Genomic DNA, 14,824 nt, shown 5'->3' on the forward strand with positions numbered 1-14,824 from the left:
ATGTGCCATTATAGTGCAAAAGCAGCCATGGACAATACCAGAACTAGCTGTGTTCCAATAAAACTTTATTTATTGACACTGAAATCTGAATTTATAACCTTTTTTGGGAGGGTCTTTTTGTCTTTTTAGGGCCACAGCCACGGCATATGGAGGTTCCCAGGCTAGGGGTCGAATTGGAGCTATGGCTGCCAGCCTACGCCAGAGCCATAGCAACGCATGACCCGAGCCGCATCTGCGACCTACATCACAGTTCAAGGCAACACCGGATCTTTAACCCACTGAGAGAGGCCAAGGGTCTAACCCGCAACCTCACGGTTCCTAGTCAGATTCGTTTCTGCTGTGTCATGACGGGAACTTCCTGGATTTTTAGCATTTCTATGTGTGACAGATTATTCTCTTATTGTTTTTAATCATTATTAAATATAAGAAGTAAATATGTAAAAAATTAAAAATTAAAATTCTTAGCTCATGTGCTATACAAAAACAAGTGGTGGGCCAGGTTTGACCTGTAGGCTGTAGTTTGCTGACCTTTATTCTATTTCATTTTCATAATCTATTTCATTTTCTGTTAGAGTTCTGATTACTAGGAAGCTCTTGAGTGTATAGCAAAAGATATGTTTAATTGTAGTTTAATTTCTTATTTAGTTGATTAAAAATATTATTACAGAAGCAGCACATGTGCCTTATAAGAAAATTGGAAAATGCAAGGGGAGTTACCATCGTAGTGCAGCGGAAACAAATCCAACTAGGAACCATAAGGTTGTGTAGTCGATCCCTGGCTTCACTCAGTGATTTAAGGATCTGGTGTTGCCAAGAGCTGTGGTTTAGGTCGAAGACGAGACACGTATGCTATAATCACTCTTAAAAAAACAACAAAAGGAAACAAAATCCCCCAAACCCAAAAACCAAACTTAAAGACTCTCAAGTCTCTTAGGACAACACACCCTCTTCTAGCTATGGCCCCCTTTCTCTGCTCCTCTAACAATAGACTTCTTGAAAAGTGGTCATACTTAGTATCTCTGCTTTCTGTCCTCCCATTATCGCTTGAACCCACTCCAATCTGGCTTTCACCCCTCCTTTGCACCAGCCTGCACTTGTCAAAGTTGCCAGTGACTTTCATATTGCTAAATCCAAGGGTCAGTTCTTAGTTCTCATTTCACTTGACTTAGCAGCAGCATTTGTCGTAACTGACCAGTTGCTTTTACGTACGGCAATGTCTCAGTATTTTATGCTCTCCTAGTTTTCTTTCTGCTTCACTGTTGGCTCCTTCGTAGTGATGTATCCCTTATAGTTTCCTTTCGTCTCATCAATTTCTATTTATTTATTTTTAAGTATATGTATTTCAGTATAGTTTATTTATTTATAATGTGTTAGTTTCTGGTATACTGCAAAGTGATTCAGTTATACGTGTATATACATATTATTTTTCATATTTTTTCCATTATGGTTTGTCACAGGATATTGAATATAGTCCTATACAGTAGAACCTTGTTGTTTATTTTACATATAGTTGTTTGTACCTGCTAATCCCAACTCCTAATATATCCCTTCCCTACCTCCTTTCCCCTTTGGTAACTGTAAGTTCGTTCTTTATGTCTTCATCTCACCCGATTTCTAAATGCCGGTGCACTTATTCCCTGGATCTTTCCTCTTTCTATATTCACTTCCTAAATGAATCCATTCAGTTTATATAGTAGGCACTAAACAGATATTTGCTGAATGAACTTAAGAAAATAAACTAGAACCTCTTTTGTGTTAATCACCGTAACAATAAAACATCTTCAATTTTTTTTTTTTTTTGCCTTTTCTAGGACGTCTCCTGCGGCACATGGAGGTTACCAGGCTAGGGGTTCAATCAGAGCTGTAGCCGCCGGCCTATGCCAGAGCCACAGCAACGCAGGATCTACACCACAGCTCATGGCAATGCCGGATCTTTAACCCACTGAGCAAAGCCAGGGATCGAACCTGAAACCTCATGGTTCCTAGTTGGATTTGCTAACCACTGAGCCACGACGGGAACTCTTAAAACATCTTCTAAAAGCAGAGAGAAGTGAAAGAAAAGAGAGGGGAAAAAAAAAAATCTCATTTTCTTTAAACATTGATTTTGAAGTAGGATGGTTCAGTTTTTTTCTGTGTGATTAGAAATTATAGATAATACTTTTTTTTTTGTCTTTTTGCTATTTCTTGGGCCGCTCGTGCGGCACATGGAGGTTCCCAGGCTAGGGGTGTAATCAGAGCTGTAGCTGCCAGCCTACACCAGAGCCACAGCAATGTGGGATCCGAGCCGCGTCTGCGGCCTACACCACAGCTCATGGCAACGCCGGATCGTTAACCCACTGAGCAAGGGCAGGAATTGAACCCTCAACCTCATGGTTCCTAGTCGGATTCGTTAACCACTGAGCCACGACGGGAACTCTGATAATACTTTTTTTCTTTCTTTCTTTCTTTTTTCTTTCTTTCTTTTTTTTTTTTTTTTTTTTTTTTTTTGCCATCCCACAGCATATGGAGTTCCTGGGCCCACGATCAGATCCAAGAAGCAGTTTTGACTGATGCTGCAGGTCTGGCAACATCAGATCCTTAATCCACTGGTTGAGGCCAAGTATCAAACCTGTGTTCTGGTGCTCCAGAGGCACTGTCAACCCCATTGTGCCACAGTGGGAACTCTAATATATTTTTTAAACTAATTATTTTGTTGAAAATTTGGAAAATGTAGAAGCATATGAATAAGAAAATAAAGAGCATTCATAATTCTTTCTTTTAGAGTTAACTGCTATTAATGTTTTACTTTATTTTATTTGCTTTTTAGTGGCATATGGAAGTTCCCCGGCTAGGGGTCAAATTGGAGCTGCAGCTGCTGGCCTACACCACAGCCGCAGCAATGCAGGAGCTGAGCTGCGTTTGTGACCTACACCACAGCTCATGGCTGTGCAGGATCCCTAACCCACTGAGCAAGGCCAGGGATTGAACCCACATCCTCATGGATACTAGTCGGTTTTGTTTCTGCTGAGCCACTCTGGGAACTCCTACTATTAATATTTTAATATATTTTTCTTTTATATACATATTTTTAATAAAAATGAGATCAAACTAAATAAATGGTATTATCATTTGGGTTTTCTTATTTTATGTTGTACACACATTTTTTCCCTATGTTTCAGAATATTAAGAACATGATCTTGGAGTTCCCGTTGTGGCACAGTGGAAACAAATCCAACTAGTATCCATGAGGATGTGGGTTTGACTCCTGGCTTTGCTCGGTGGGTTGGGATCTGGCATCGCCATGAGCTATGGTGTAGGTTGAAGACATGGTCTGGATCCTGCATCGCTGCGGCTGTGGCTTAGGCTGCCACCTACAGCTCCGATCTGACCCCTAGCCTGGGAACTTCCATGTTTTGTGGGTGCGGCCATGAAAAGCAAAGCAAAACAAAAACAAAAACATGGTATTTAATTAGGTACAGAGTATTTTCTTCATAGAGCTACATTATGTATTTTATTTGGCCAATCCCTTGTTGTTGGACATTAAGGTTGTTTCTGAATTTTTTCTTTTGCTATTATAAACAAGGATCAGTAACGCCCTTTTTAAAATTGAGGTCTTTCAGGGAGTTCCCGTTGTGGCTCAGCAGAAATGAGTCTGGCTAGCATCCATGAGGATGCAGGTTCCATCCCTGACCTTGATCAGTGGGGATCCTGTGTTGCCATGGGCTGTGGTGTAGGTCGCAGACGTGGCTCGGATCCCACATTGCTGTGGCTGTGGCGTAGGCCGTCAGCTGCGGCTCCTGTTCAGCCCCTAGCCTGGGAGCCTCCATGTGCTGTGGGTGCGGCCCTAAAAATACAAAAGACATAAATAAATAAATAAATACACACATAAATAAAATTGAGGTCTTTCAGATAGTAAGGTACATAATTCTTAAGGTTGTAGCTTATTGAAATTTTATACATATATTTATCTATGTGCTACCTAGGGTGATTAATTTTTTCTCAGTTTTTTTTTTTTTTAACAAGTGAAAGCCTCTAAATAGAATAAGCTTTAAGAATTGATGTTGATGGTTCATGGCTTTCACCAAAGTTAGAAGAATTTTATGTCATTGACCTTTAACTCTTACAGAAAAGTTAGTATTACTTAGGAGGAAGTGCTTCAAAAGGTTTATGAAAGGCTACCAGTTACTTTACAACTTCTGTGTTTGCATTTAATCTCAGAAAGGCTTTTAATTCTCGGAGTTCCCATCATGGCTCAGTGGTTAACAAATCCGACTAGGAATCATGAGGTTGTAGGTTCGATCCCTGGCCTTGCTTAGTGGGTTAAGGATCCAGCGTTGCCGTGAGCTGTGGTGTAGGTCGCAGACGTGGCTTGGATCCCATGTTACTCTGGCTGTGGCGTAGGTCGGTGGCTGCAGCTCCAATTCAACGCCTAGCCTGGGAACCTCCATATGCCGTGAATGCGGCCCTAAAAAAAAAAGCAAAAAAAAAAAAATCTTTTAATTCTAAAAGAAACTTCAGTGTAAGTTAGAAAGAAAAGTATGTTCTGGTAGGCATGAAGAAAAATGGTTTAAGAAAAAAAAATTATATTTAAGCTTTTGATTGGTACAGAATTTCTTTAAATCTTATACTAATGACATATTAAAATTTAAAAATATAGTGGCTCACAATTCTTGGTCTTTGTGCCATTGTATCTTTTTAATAAAGAATTCTGAATTCTATGACATAAAAGTCTAAAAGCAGCTATATTACTGCTACTTGTATTCTAAATTTTTCATTAATATAGTGTTATACCATTAGAATGCCATGGTATAATTTATTCTAGTAAATAAAGAATATGATGAAAAGTGTTTGGAGCAGGGAATGATATATTGAACCTTTTACTTTAAGACCTTTGTTAGATTTATAAACGAAACGTGAATGTTTTATCTTCTTTTTCATTGTATATTAGTTTTACTAATATATCGAGCAATTATACCATAATTACTCTATGATGAGTTTTAAAGCTTTAAAACTTATTTTAAAACAAAGCTATTTTCTAAAATGCTTATTTTAGAACAAAGTTATTTTTTAATAGGTATTTATGTAGCTGTTTATTAATTTTTCTTTCAGAATTGTAGAAGAATATCATGACTTATATACATTACAAAGAGGAAGAATGGAGAGTGATATTAAACAATTAATGATGGAAAGAGATGTCTGGAGCTCAGCCACATATGACTTGTCCATAAAGGTTAATTCATCTGGAATCAAAATTTCTTTTTTTCTTTTCTTTTTTTTTTGTCTTTTTAGGGCCACACCCATGACACATGGAGGTTCCAAGGCTAGGGGTCAAATTGGAGTTGCAGCCACCGCCTATTCCACAGTCACAGCAATGCCAGATCCGAGCTGCATCTGCAATCTACACCACAGCTCATGGCAACGCCGGATCCTTAACCCACTGAGCAAGGCCAAGGATCCAACCCACGTCCTCATGGATGCTAGTCATGTTTGTGAACCGCTGAGCCAGGACAGGAACTCCCAAAATTTCTTTTTTTGACTGAATAAAGTTTCATTTTACAATTGTCAATAATCTAGATAGAAAATTAAAAGATGAAGATTTATATTTAATTGATGAATAATGCAGCTATTCTATTATGGGCCTTGAAAAAAAGTTAAAATTTTTCTTTGTTTCTTCTCTATTGCCCAATTAAGGGATCTTTTTTTTTTTTTCCATTAGAACCTATGAAGTATGAGCAGGAATTCTTTTTCTGTTGCATATGAATGTGTTTCAACTTTATACTGTTAATAAACTAAGAAAAACGTTTTTTTGGTTTTTTTTTTGAAACATAATCTAAAACATAATCTAAGCATATTAAGATCACTGGATAACTTACTTTGGTTCTATTGCCTTGGTACCCAGTATGACAACCGTATTGAAACATGGCAGCCTGTGGACCATTCTAGTGATGCTCTAGGAAAGTAGCAAAGTGGAACAATATTCTGTTTTTCTAAAATGTTTACTGGTCGGGTGCCTGATTTCACATCTGAGACTTATAGTATTAATAGCAAATTATGACCCTCTGCAGATTCATTTTTTGTCCTGTTTTCCTCTGGAATGGTCAGATATCATCTAGGACACAAATATTCCATTCTGATGTTTTTTTTTTTTTGTCTTTTTCTAAGGCCACATCTGTGGCATATGGAGGTTCCCAGGCTAGGGGTTTAATTGGAGCTGAAGCCACTGGCCTACGCCACAGCCACAGCAGTGCCGGATCTGAGCCGAGTCTGCAACCTACACCACAGCTCATGGCAACGCCAGATCCTTAACCCGCCGAGCGAGGCTAGGGATGGAACCTGCAACCTCATAGTTCCTAGTCGGATTCGTTAACCACTGAGCCACGACAGGAACTCCCATTTTGATGAATTTTTAAAGGGATATTGTTGGGAGTTTCGTGGTGGCGTAGTGGTTAAGGATTTGGCATTGTCGCTGCTATGGTGCTGGTTCAGTACCTGACCCGAGAACTTCCACATGCCATGGGTTCTGCCAAAAAAAAAAAAAGAAGAAGAAAGAAAGAAAGGAAATAGTTATTTTTTTCATAAAAAACTATGTTACGATATATAATGGGTTTACTAATGTTTAAGTGAATTAAATGTATTTTAAATCATCTCAGTTTTAATTTCCAATGCAATAAATAATAATAGATATAATCCATATAAACAAAAGCTTTTTGGAGTTCTCTGTAATTTTTTAGAGGGTACAGATGTTTTGAGATAAAATCGTTTGAGATCCTCTGTTATATACTGTATTCAATTTGGTTCCAGTTCAGTAATTTTAGAAAACATGAATTTGTGATTCAAATTAGTTTGTGACTTAAATAAGAAATTGTGATTGAATTAATGATGCACTGAAAAAATTGATATGTGATATTGGTTTAGGTTTAGTTTACTATGTATCATAGTGGTTTGTTAATGTTTTAGGTTCCTAATTTTTGTACTTTTTAAAAATAGGTTATTGAAAGAAATAAAATCATATTGGCTAAAAGACTTTACCTCAATGAAAAAGGCTGGAGTAAATATGCTAAGCATTTCATCATATTGCTGTCAACTAAGGTAAAGCTCAGTTCACCTAAGTCTGTTACGGGTTGAGACTATAAGACTCCTTTGTTAATTTATAGATTAAATTTTAAATATAGTTTAATATTTGTGCTTTATTGTGGGAAGAATGAAAAATCCAAGGAAAAGCAAATAAAGTCTCTTTTTTATGTTTGTCTTCTATCCTAATTAGAGCTATTTAAGCAATTTAATAACATCGCACATGTTACAGAGTTATAGTGCTTAAACAAAAATAGAGCTGTGTTCATTGAAATAGTTGCATTATTGATGCATTCTATGCATTTTTATGGGAAAAAATAGTGAGCCTACCAGGTTGAAAAAGAAGGACATGGCATTTAGTATGTTTCTAGAACCAAAGCATTTACACTGGCCATTTCATTTAATTCTGATAACAATCCTGTGGGATATAGATTAGGGTCTTTATTTTATGCATAAGAAAAATTAATCTTGAGTTAAATAACATCCCCCAAGTTTACCTAGCCAGTGAATGGCAGGGGTTTACTTTTTGTAGTTTGGCTTTGAAATTCCTCCTCTTTCCACTTGCTGTACTACCTGCCACATCCTATGAGGAAATTGGCTCATGTTGCAAAGGAGAAAATCTTGTTCCTAATACTCTTTTTACTGTGGAAAATTCACCACCAAAGGAACTGTGTAATTGTGTCACTGATACTTTGCAGGAGGAGTATCTTTTCAAGTTTTGGATTTATTTTCTATGAATGTCTCTCATATTATTAATAATGGCCTGGTGTATGGTAGTAAATGTTTGTTACATGAATAAATGAATAAGTGGTTTAATTCCATGCATTTTGTCCAGGATACTGCAGACCTTGCGCTATTGCAGAAATTGACACAGAAGTGGAGAAACTTGGTTAATAAATTTAAACAAGAAGTGGAACAAAATGAAGAGTCTGTAAAGAAGAACTTGCAAAGCATTAAGGATGGCCTTGTCAAATGGCAGCACTTCTTCAGAAATGATAGGTGGGTCTCTAAGAAACTTGTTTTTCTGGTTATACTACATCATGTTTGATAACTCAGTTCAGTTCTTCCTCTCTCTCTTTTTCTCTATCTCTCTTACCTTGTAATTACTTTGACATTGATTTTGGCAAGGTAATCTGCTGTCATTGCAAGGACACAGTCCTGCAGGGGCTTGAATAGGAATATCTATTTCTTTTTTTTTGGCTTTTTTAGGGCCGCACCCTCAGCATGTGGAAGTTCCCAGGCTAGGGGTCGACGTGGAGCTACAGCTGCTGGTCTACGCCACGGCCACAGCAACACGGGATCTGAGCCGCATCTGCGACCTGCACCACAGCTCATGGCAACTCTGGACCCTTAACCCACTGAGCGAGGAGAGTATCTAGTTCTAATCATTTCTGATCATCTTATCCCTCTACCCAACTGCTGCTGCCTCCATTAAGTCCAACTCTTTTTATCTTTTCTTTCCTCTCTGTTTTTTTATTTATTTTTTATTTTTTTTGTCTTTTGTCCTTTTAGGGCTGCACCTGCAGCATATGGAGGTTCCCAGGCTAGGGGTTAAATTGGAGCTGTAGCTGCCAGTCTACACCACAGCCACAGCAACACGGGATCCGAGCCGCATCTGCGCCCTTCGCCTCAGCTCACCGCAATGCCGGATCCTTAACCCACTGAGCAGGGCTAGGGATTGAACCCACATCCTCATGGATCCTAGTTGGGTTTGTTAACCACTGAGCCATGATGGGAACTCCTCCTCTCTTTTTATTTTATTTCATGTATTTATTTTTTTTGTCTTTTCTGGGGCCGCATCCGCTGCATATGGAGGTTCCCGGGCTAGGGGTCAAATCAGAGCCGTAGCTGCTGGTCTATGCCAGAGCCACAGTACTGCAGGATTTGAGCCGCGTCTTCGACCTACAACTCACGGCAATGCCGGATCCTTAACCCATTGAGTAAGGCCAGGGGTTGAACCCCCAACCTCATGGTTCCTAGTCGGATTCATTAACCACAGCGCCACGACGACGGGAACTCCATCCTCCTCTCTTTTTAAAAATCAATTTATGGAGGTCCCTGTGGTGCAGTGGGTTAAAGATCTGACATTGTCGCTGTAGCATCTCAGGTCACGATTCTATCCCTGGCCTGGGAATTTTCACATGCCATGGACACAGCCAAAAAAAAATTAACTCATATCATTGCTTTTGGCAAACTTGAATATCAGGATCCATTTGCAAGGTCTGTAGCATAGGGCAGGTGCAGAGATGTGGAATCAATGGCTGGCACTTACAAGGGTTGGATTGGACATTATTTATGCTTTGTAACAGTTAGAAAACTGACAATAGAAGAGGCTGCTTATAAAGTATTTAAGTGGAGGCTGGATGACCAAATCACAGACAAGGTTAGTGGGAATTTATCTATACTTTGAATGCAGACTGGACCCTGTGATTTCTACAACTTTATTTTTTAAACTTAAAGATGCTTTCTCTGTTGAGAAAGCACATTTAGGTACCATTCCCATCTCAAATTGAGAACAGTGGCCTCAGTTTTTCATCCTCTGAGAAGTTTCCCAATTAGTAGATTTGGAAGGTGTGGGAGCTGAAGTGGTACATTTTCCAGGCTGGTTGCTGTGCCATTGCCCGCTCTACCAATTGTTGATTCTGCTGGGAGGGGAGCACAGGTGGCAGTGGTTCTCTTCTTTTCTCCTCAAGAACTTCTTTACCAAGAGCTTTCTTCATGTGATACTTCCAAAGATATTGAAGGAAATGCTTTCTTACCAGAAGGTGGGGCTCCTGACCTAACTGTTGAGTCTTGATTATTCTTTGGGCTTCCTCTCTATTTACATATTGTTTTGGCAGCTGTGTTCAACAGGAGTTACTCTTATGATGACCTAATTTTGAATGCTAAGGACTCAGAGACCACCTTTTTAATACTTTCATGGCCTCTGACCCTGTAACTTGCTTACTCAGGTCTGATTTTGGTCTGAATTTATATTTATAAATTTCAAGATGAATGCCCAAGAGAGAGAGGCTGAACCTAGAAGGCATTACTGGAAGATCATTGGTGAGAAACATAACATTAGTTGTTATATATGAGTGGATTCATAATTTTCTTTGTTTATATCTTATTCTGAGGCCATGTTCTTGCTGTTTTTCCTTTTTTAGTGGAAAAAACATTTTATCCCCTAATAAAGAAAATGTATCTGAATCAGTTGTTCTAGACTTCAAACAGTGGCTAGAGGTAAGACTTTCTAATAAACAATCGGTAACCAAAATGCTATCTGTAAACTTGCTACTCCTCACTCCTCACTGAGTCACATTTCATTCTTTGAAAATGCCAGACTAAGTCTTATAAAAGACAAAGAAGCATCAGGACTACAGGGGCTTTTTAAAAATACTCTTGGAGTTCCCATTGTGGCGCAGTGGTTAACGAATCCGACTAGGAACCATGAGGTTGTGGGTTCAATCCCTGGCCTTGCTCAGTGGGTTAAGGATCTAGCGTTGCCATGAGCTGTGGTGTGGGTCGCAGACGCGGCTCAGACCCCTCGCCTGGGAACCTCCATAAGCCGCAGGAGCAGCTCAAGAAAAGGCAAAAAAGAGTTCCCATCGTGGTGCAGTGGTTAACAAATCTAACTAGGAACCATAAGGTTTCAGGTTTGATCCCTGGCCTTGCTCAGTGATTGATTTAGACTTCAGGTTAGACAAACAAAAACCTATACAATCTAGGAACTTTCACAGGAATCATGTAAACAGAAATGTTACATCTTACCAAAGCAAATAGTAATTAAACATCCTCTGCTCTCTGAGACTTAATGCTTGTTGATTTTTTTTTTTAACCTACACAGGATTTAATATAATTATTTTCATCCTGGGGAGTTCCCGTCATGGCTCACTGGTTAACGAATCCAACTAGGAACCATGAGGGTGTGGGTTCAATCCCTGGCCTTGCTCAGTGGGTTAAGGATCTGGCATTGCCCTGAGCTGTGGTGTAGGTTGCAGACGTGGCTCGGATCCCGCATTGCTGTGGCTCTGGCATAGGCTGGCAGCTACAGCTCCAAATAGACCCCTAGCCTGGGAACCTCCGTATGCCGCGGGAGCAGCCCTAGAAAAGGCAAAAAGACAAAAAAAAAAGTTATTTTCATCCTGGTATACTATGGGTTGGTTATATAGAGTATCAAAATTAATTTAAATTCACTTTAATTTTGATAGTAAAATGTGTGTCATATAAAGGAATGGTATGAAAAATAATAATAGGATATGTAATTTCAAAATAATTGGGAGTCACCTGAATAGACTTTGATGAAATCATTAGTGAATAATGTGCTAATTTCCTCATCTCTCTTTCACTCTCTAGATACTGACTGAAGACAATGACAAGTTTTTTGGGGATCTTCTAGTGTCAAAATATGATTCTCTAAACATCATTAAGCATTTACAGGAAAACTGGGCAGATATTGGGCTTGGGATATTTAATCGCCATAAAAGTATGGAGGGGAAGATACCATCAGAGCAGAAGCACATGGAGGAAATTATGAAAAGCATAGCAAGACTCTACAAAGAATTTGAAATAAGAATAAATGGTGATAATGGTAAAAAAATGATAATGATAATTAGATGGCTTGACAGCATAAAGCATTTTATTTTATTTTATTTTATTTTATTTTTTGATTTTTTTTTAGGGTGCACCTGCAGCATATGTAAGTTCCCAGGCTAGGCGTCAAATCAGAGCTACAACTGCCTGCCTGCACCACAGCCACAGCCACACAGAATCTGAGCTGTGTTTGTGACCTACACCACAGCTTACAGCAATGCCAAATCCTTAACCCACTGAGTGGAGCCAGGGATTGAACCCACATCCTCATGGATACTAGTTGGGTTCGTTCATTACTGCTGAGACAAGACGGGAACTCACCATAAAGCATTTTAATAGTAATTATTCTTTTCAATACATTTAATATTTAAAATCAATAATATAAGTTAAAAAATCAAGCAAAATAAGGCACCGAGCATTACACACAATATAATTCATTCATCTATAGTATACGATTTGATGAATTTTAGTATATTTATGGTCATATGCAACCAGGCGGTAAATGGTTTAAAATAAATGAAGTCAAAATGATGAATGAGAGTGAAATTAATAAATCATTTTGAATAGTCCTAAAAGATTAAAGTTTACTGATGAAGGCAGTGAAAATATTTTCATCAAGGACAAGACAATGTTTGCTTTTTAATTATTTCTCTTTATGTGTCTCTGAGATGGGAGCATTTTCATTTCTTAAATGCAAAATGACATTAGACTAAGATATAGAGAGGGTATTTTGCCATGCTCTTACAGGTAATCAGTCAAAGATTAGGATCTAGACTTGATCTTTATTCAACCAAAACAAACGTCATGTAAACCTGGAAAATGACCTAAAACATGACTCAAGAACTATGTCTCTTCTTGTTTCTGTTACTAACTATCTTATAATCACCAAGAAACTGTTTTTCATCCTTGTCTTAATAGGATGACTCACTGACCTTTAACAGAAAATTGTAGTTCATAGTTTCTGGGTTTAATTCATTTCAGTCTCAGCTGAGAAGACAGAGTAAAAACTGTCGTCATAGAAATAGTCCATCAGTCAGAAAAGCACTGATTACAGTGTTTATTCACTAAATATATATTTAGGAACTACAGTTTGTAAGATTCTCTGCTAATTAAGCTATAGGATAATAAGAAAAAGAAAAAAGATATGCCCCTGCCCATTAGATTTCATAACTTACTACAGAAATAGTAGACTTAGAAATACTTCTAAAAGTGAATGCTTTTCTCACTTTTCTAGGTCTCTCTAAAATTCTTCCAAGTTTGATTAGTTCTCTTGAACTCTGTTCTTTGAAGCTGGGAAGCCTTGTGGAGGTTCCTGAAATGCTTCTTGAGGAATGGGACAGACTTAATGAAAAAATTGATGAAATGAAATCTCAGTTGGATGCATTGTTAAACATTATTGGTGCTGTTCCACAGTACATAGATGTGGATTCTGGCTTGTAAGTTCCTATAGCTCTCTGCTGGGTGAGAGAAGGGAATCCCCACTTCTCAGCTGCATTTTCTCATACCCAGTCCCAGCAATGGGTATTTGGGGTCAAATAAGAAACCATAACATCCTATTCCTCCCAGGAAGAAAGCCCTCTAACTGGGAGCTGGAGGAAGGAGTCCTGCATTCTTTTTTTTTTTTTTTTTTTTTTCCCAGAGTGACACCCGCAACATATGTAAGTTCCCATGTTAGGGTCTGAATTGGCGCTGTAGCTGTTGGCTGTGAACTGAAGTTGGCACTCGCCATCAGCCTCTACTTGGGTTAAATCATGAGGCACTACAGCTGCTGATCCGCGGCACCCCCTGAGCAGAGCTCTGTGCTCTGGGGAAACTGGAAGAACAGGTCTTCAGATAGTCAGAGATTTTTAGGAAGAGAATTTATGTGCCCAGCTCTTGCATCTCCTCATGTCTCGAATAACACGAAAGCCCTTCGTGGTGATGTCTCCTCCTTGTGACTCGTAGTAACCCTCACGAGCCTAGCAACAAACTTTTATAAAGTGTGTGCATGGCTGCACACACCTCCCCCTCACTTTTATTGTATATACTGATATTCTTTCCCCCTGCCTCTTTGGGGAGGCATTTCACAGTCCTCTGTGAATGCAGACACCTCCAAGGGTGAGAGCCTGGGTCCTCCTACAGGTCGTGAAAACTCAGGATAGTGGCTCCATAGCTGAGGCGCATATTAAAGGAATGATTTCAGTGAGCCCAGCCCTCTTCTGTTCCTGCTACTTCCCCTTTGCTACAAAAGCTCCTATATATCCTAGCTCCTCCCTCACCGCCTCGGAATGGTTTCTCAGGGCTACCTGAGATGCTGTTCCCCGGGCTTAAGTCCTGATTTCCCCCCAAATAAAGTTTAACTCTCAACTTTCAGGTTCTGCATTTTTTTAAGTCAGCACAACCTACACTACAGCCATACCAACACCAGATCCCAGCTGCCTCTGCAGCCTATACCGCAGCTCAGGGCCACTGGATCCTTAACCCACTGAGCAAGGCCAGGGATGGAACCCGCGTCCTCATGGACACTCGGGTTTGTTTCCACCGAACCACAGTGGGAACTCCTGGGAGTCCTGTATTCAGTCTAGAGTGGAGTTTCTGCCTCACTGAGCTGAGAAGGCAAGGAGTCAAATTCTATAGACTCTTGCCTTTTGTCCTGAATCTTCATAAATTGTGTTGAATAGATGCTTCTTCAGCTGTCCTTAGAACCATTTCCAGAGGCTTTCAGTGGTTTGTTTGTTTGTTTGTTTGTTTTAAGTAATTTTCACTAGTTTCACTGGGGAATGGGTGACCTTTTCTCCTCACACTGTCATGTTGGAATTTGATCTCTTGAGAGGTTTTAAATTCATTCTCGGAGTTCCCGTCGTGGCGCAGAGGTTAACGAATCCGACTAGGAACCATGAGGTTGCGGGTTCGGTCCCTGCCCTTGCTCAGTGGGTTAACGATCCAGCGTTGCCGTGAGCTGTGGTGTAGGTTGCAGACGCGGCTCGGATCCTGCGTTGCTGTGGCTCTGGCGTAGGCCAGTGGCTACAGCACCAATTGGACCCCTAGCCTGGGAACCTCCATATGTTGCGAGAGCGGCCCAAAGAAATAGCAAAAAGACAAAAATAAATAAATAAATAAATAAATAAATAAATAAATAAATAAATAAATAAATAAATAAAAATAAATTCATTCTCATTCTGTAGCCTCAGTGGTTCTAGAAGTGAATGGGAAGGGTGTGAGT

The 14,824-nt window shown here is 39.4% G+C and overlaps 1 protein-coding gene across 1 annotated transcript in view; it reads left to right on the forward strand.

The window, feature by feature from the left end:
• Positions 1 to 14,824, forward strand: part of AXDND1 (axonemal dynein light chain domain containing 1) — an 87,670-nt gene that overhangs the window by 33,319 nt on the left and 39,527 nt on the right. The window contains exons 12-17 of the mRNA XM_047753938.1: positions 5,089 to 5,209; positions 6,967 to 7,068; positions 7,886 to 8,049; positions 10,197 to 10,272; positions 11,386 to 11,620; positions 12,857 to 13,058. Of these exons, the coding sequence (XP_047609894.1) occupies positions 5,089 to 5,209; positions 6,967 to 7,068; positions 7,886 to 8,049; positions 10,197 to 10,272; positions 11,386 to 11,620; positions 12,857 to 13,058 (900 nt within the window). The remainder of the gene's footprint in view (positions 1 to 5,088; positions 5,210 to 6,966; positions 7,069 to 7,885; positions 8,050 to 10,196; positions 10,273 to 11,385; positions 11,621 to 12,856; positions 13,059 to 14,824) is intronic.

Source organism: Phacochoerus africanus, chromosome 11, assembly GCF_016906955.1.
Source record: "Phacochoerus africanus isolate WHEZ1 chromosome 11, ROS_Pafr_v1, whole genome shotgun sequence".
NCBI lineage: Eukaryota > Metazoa > Chordata > Mammalia > Artiodactyla > Suidae > Phacochoerus > Phacochoerus africanus.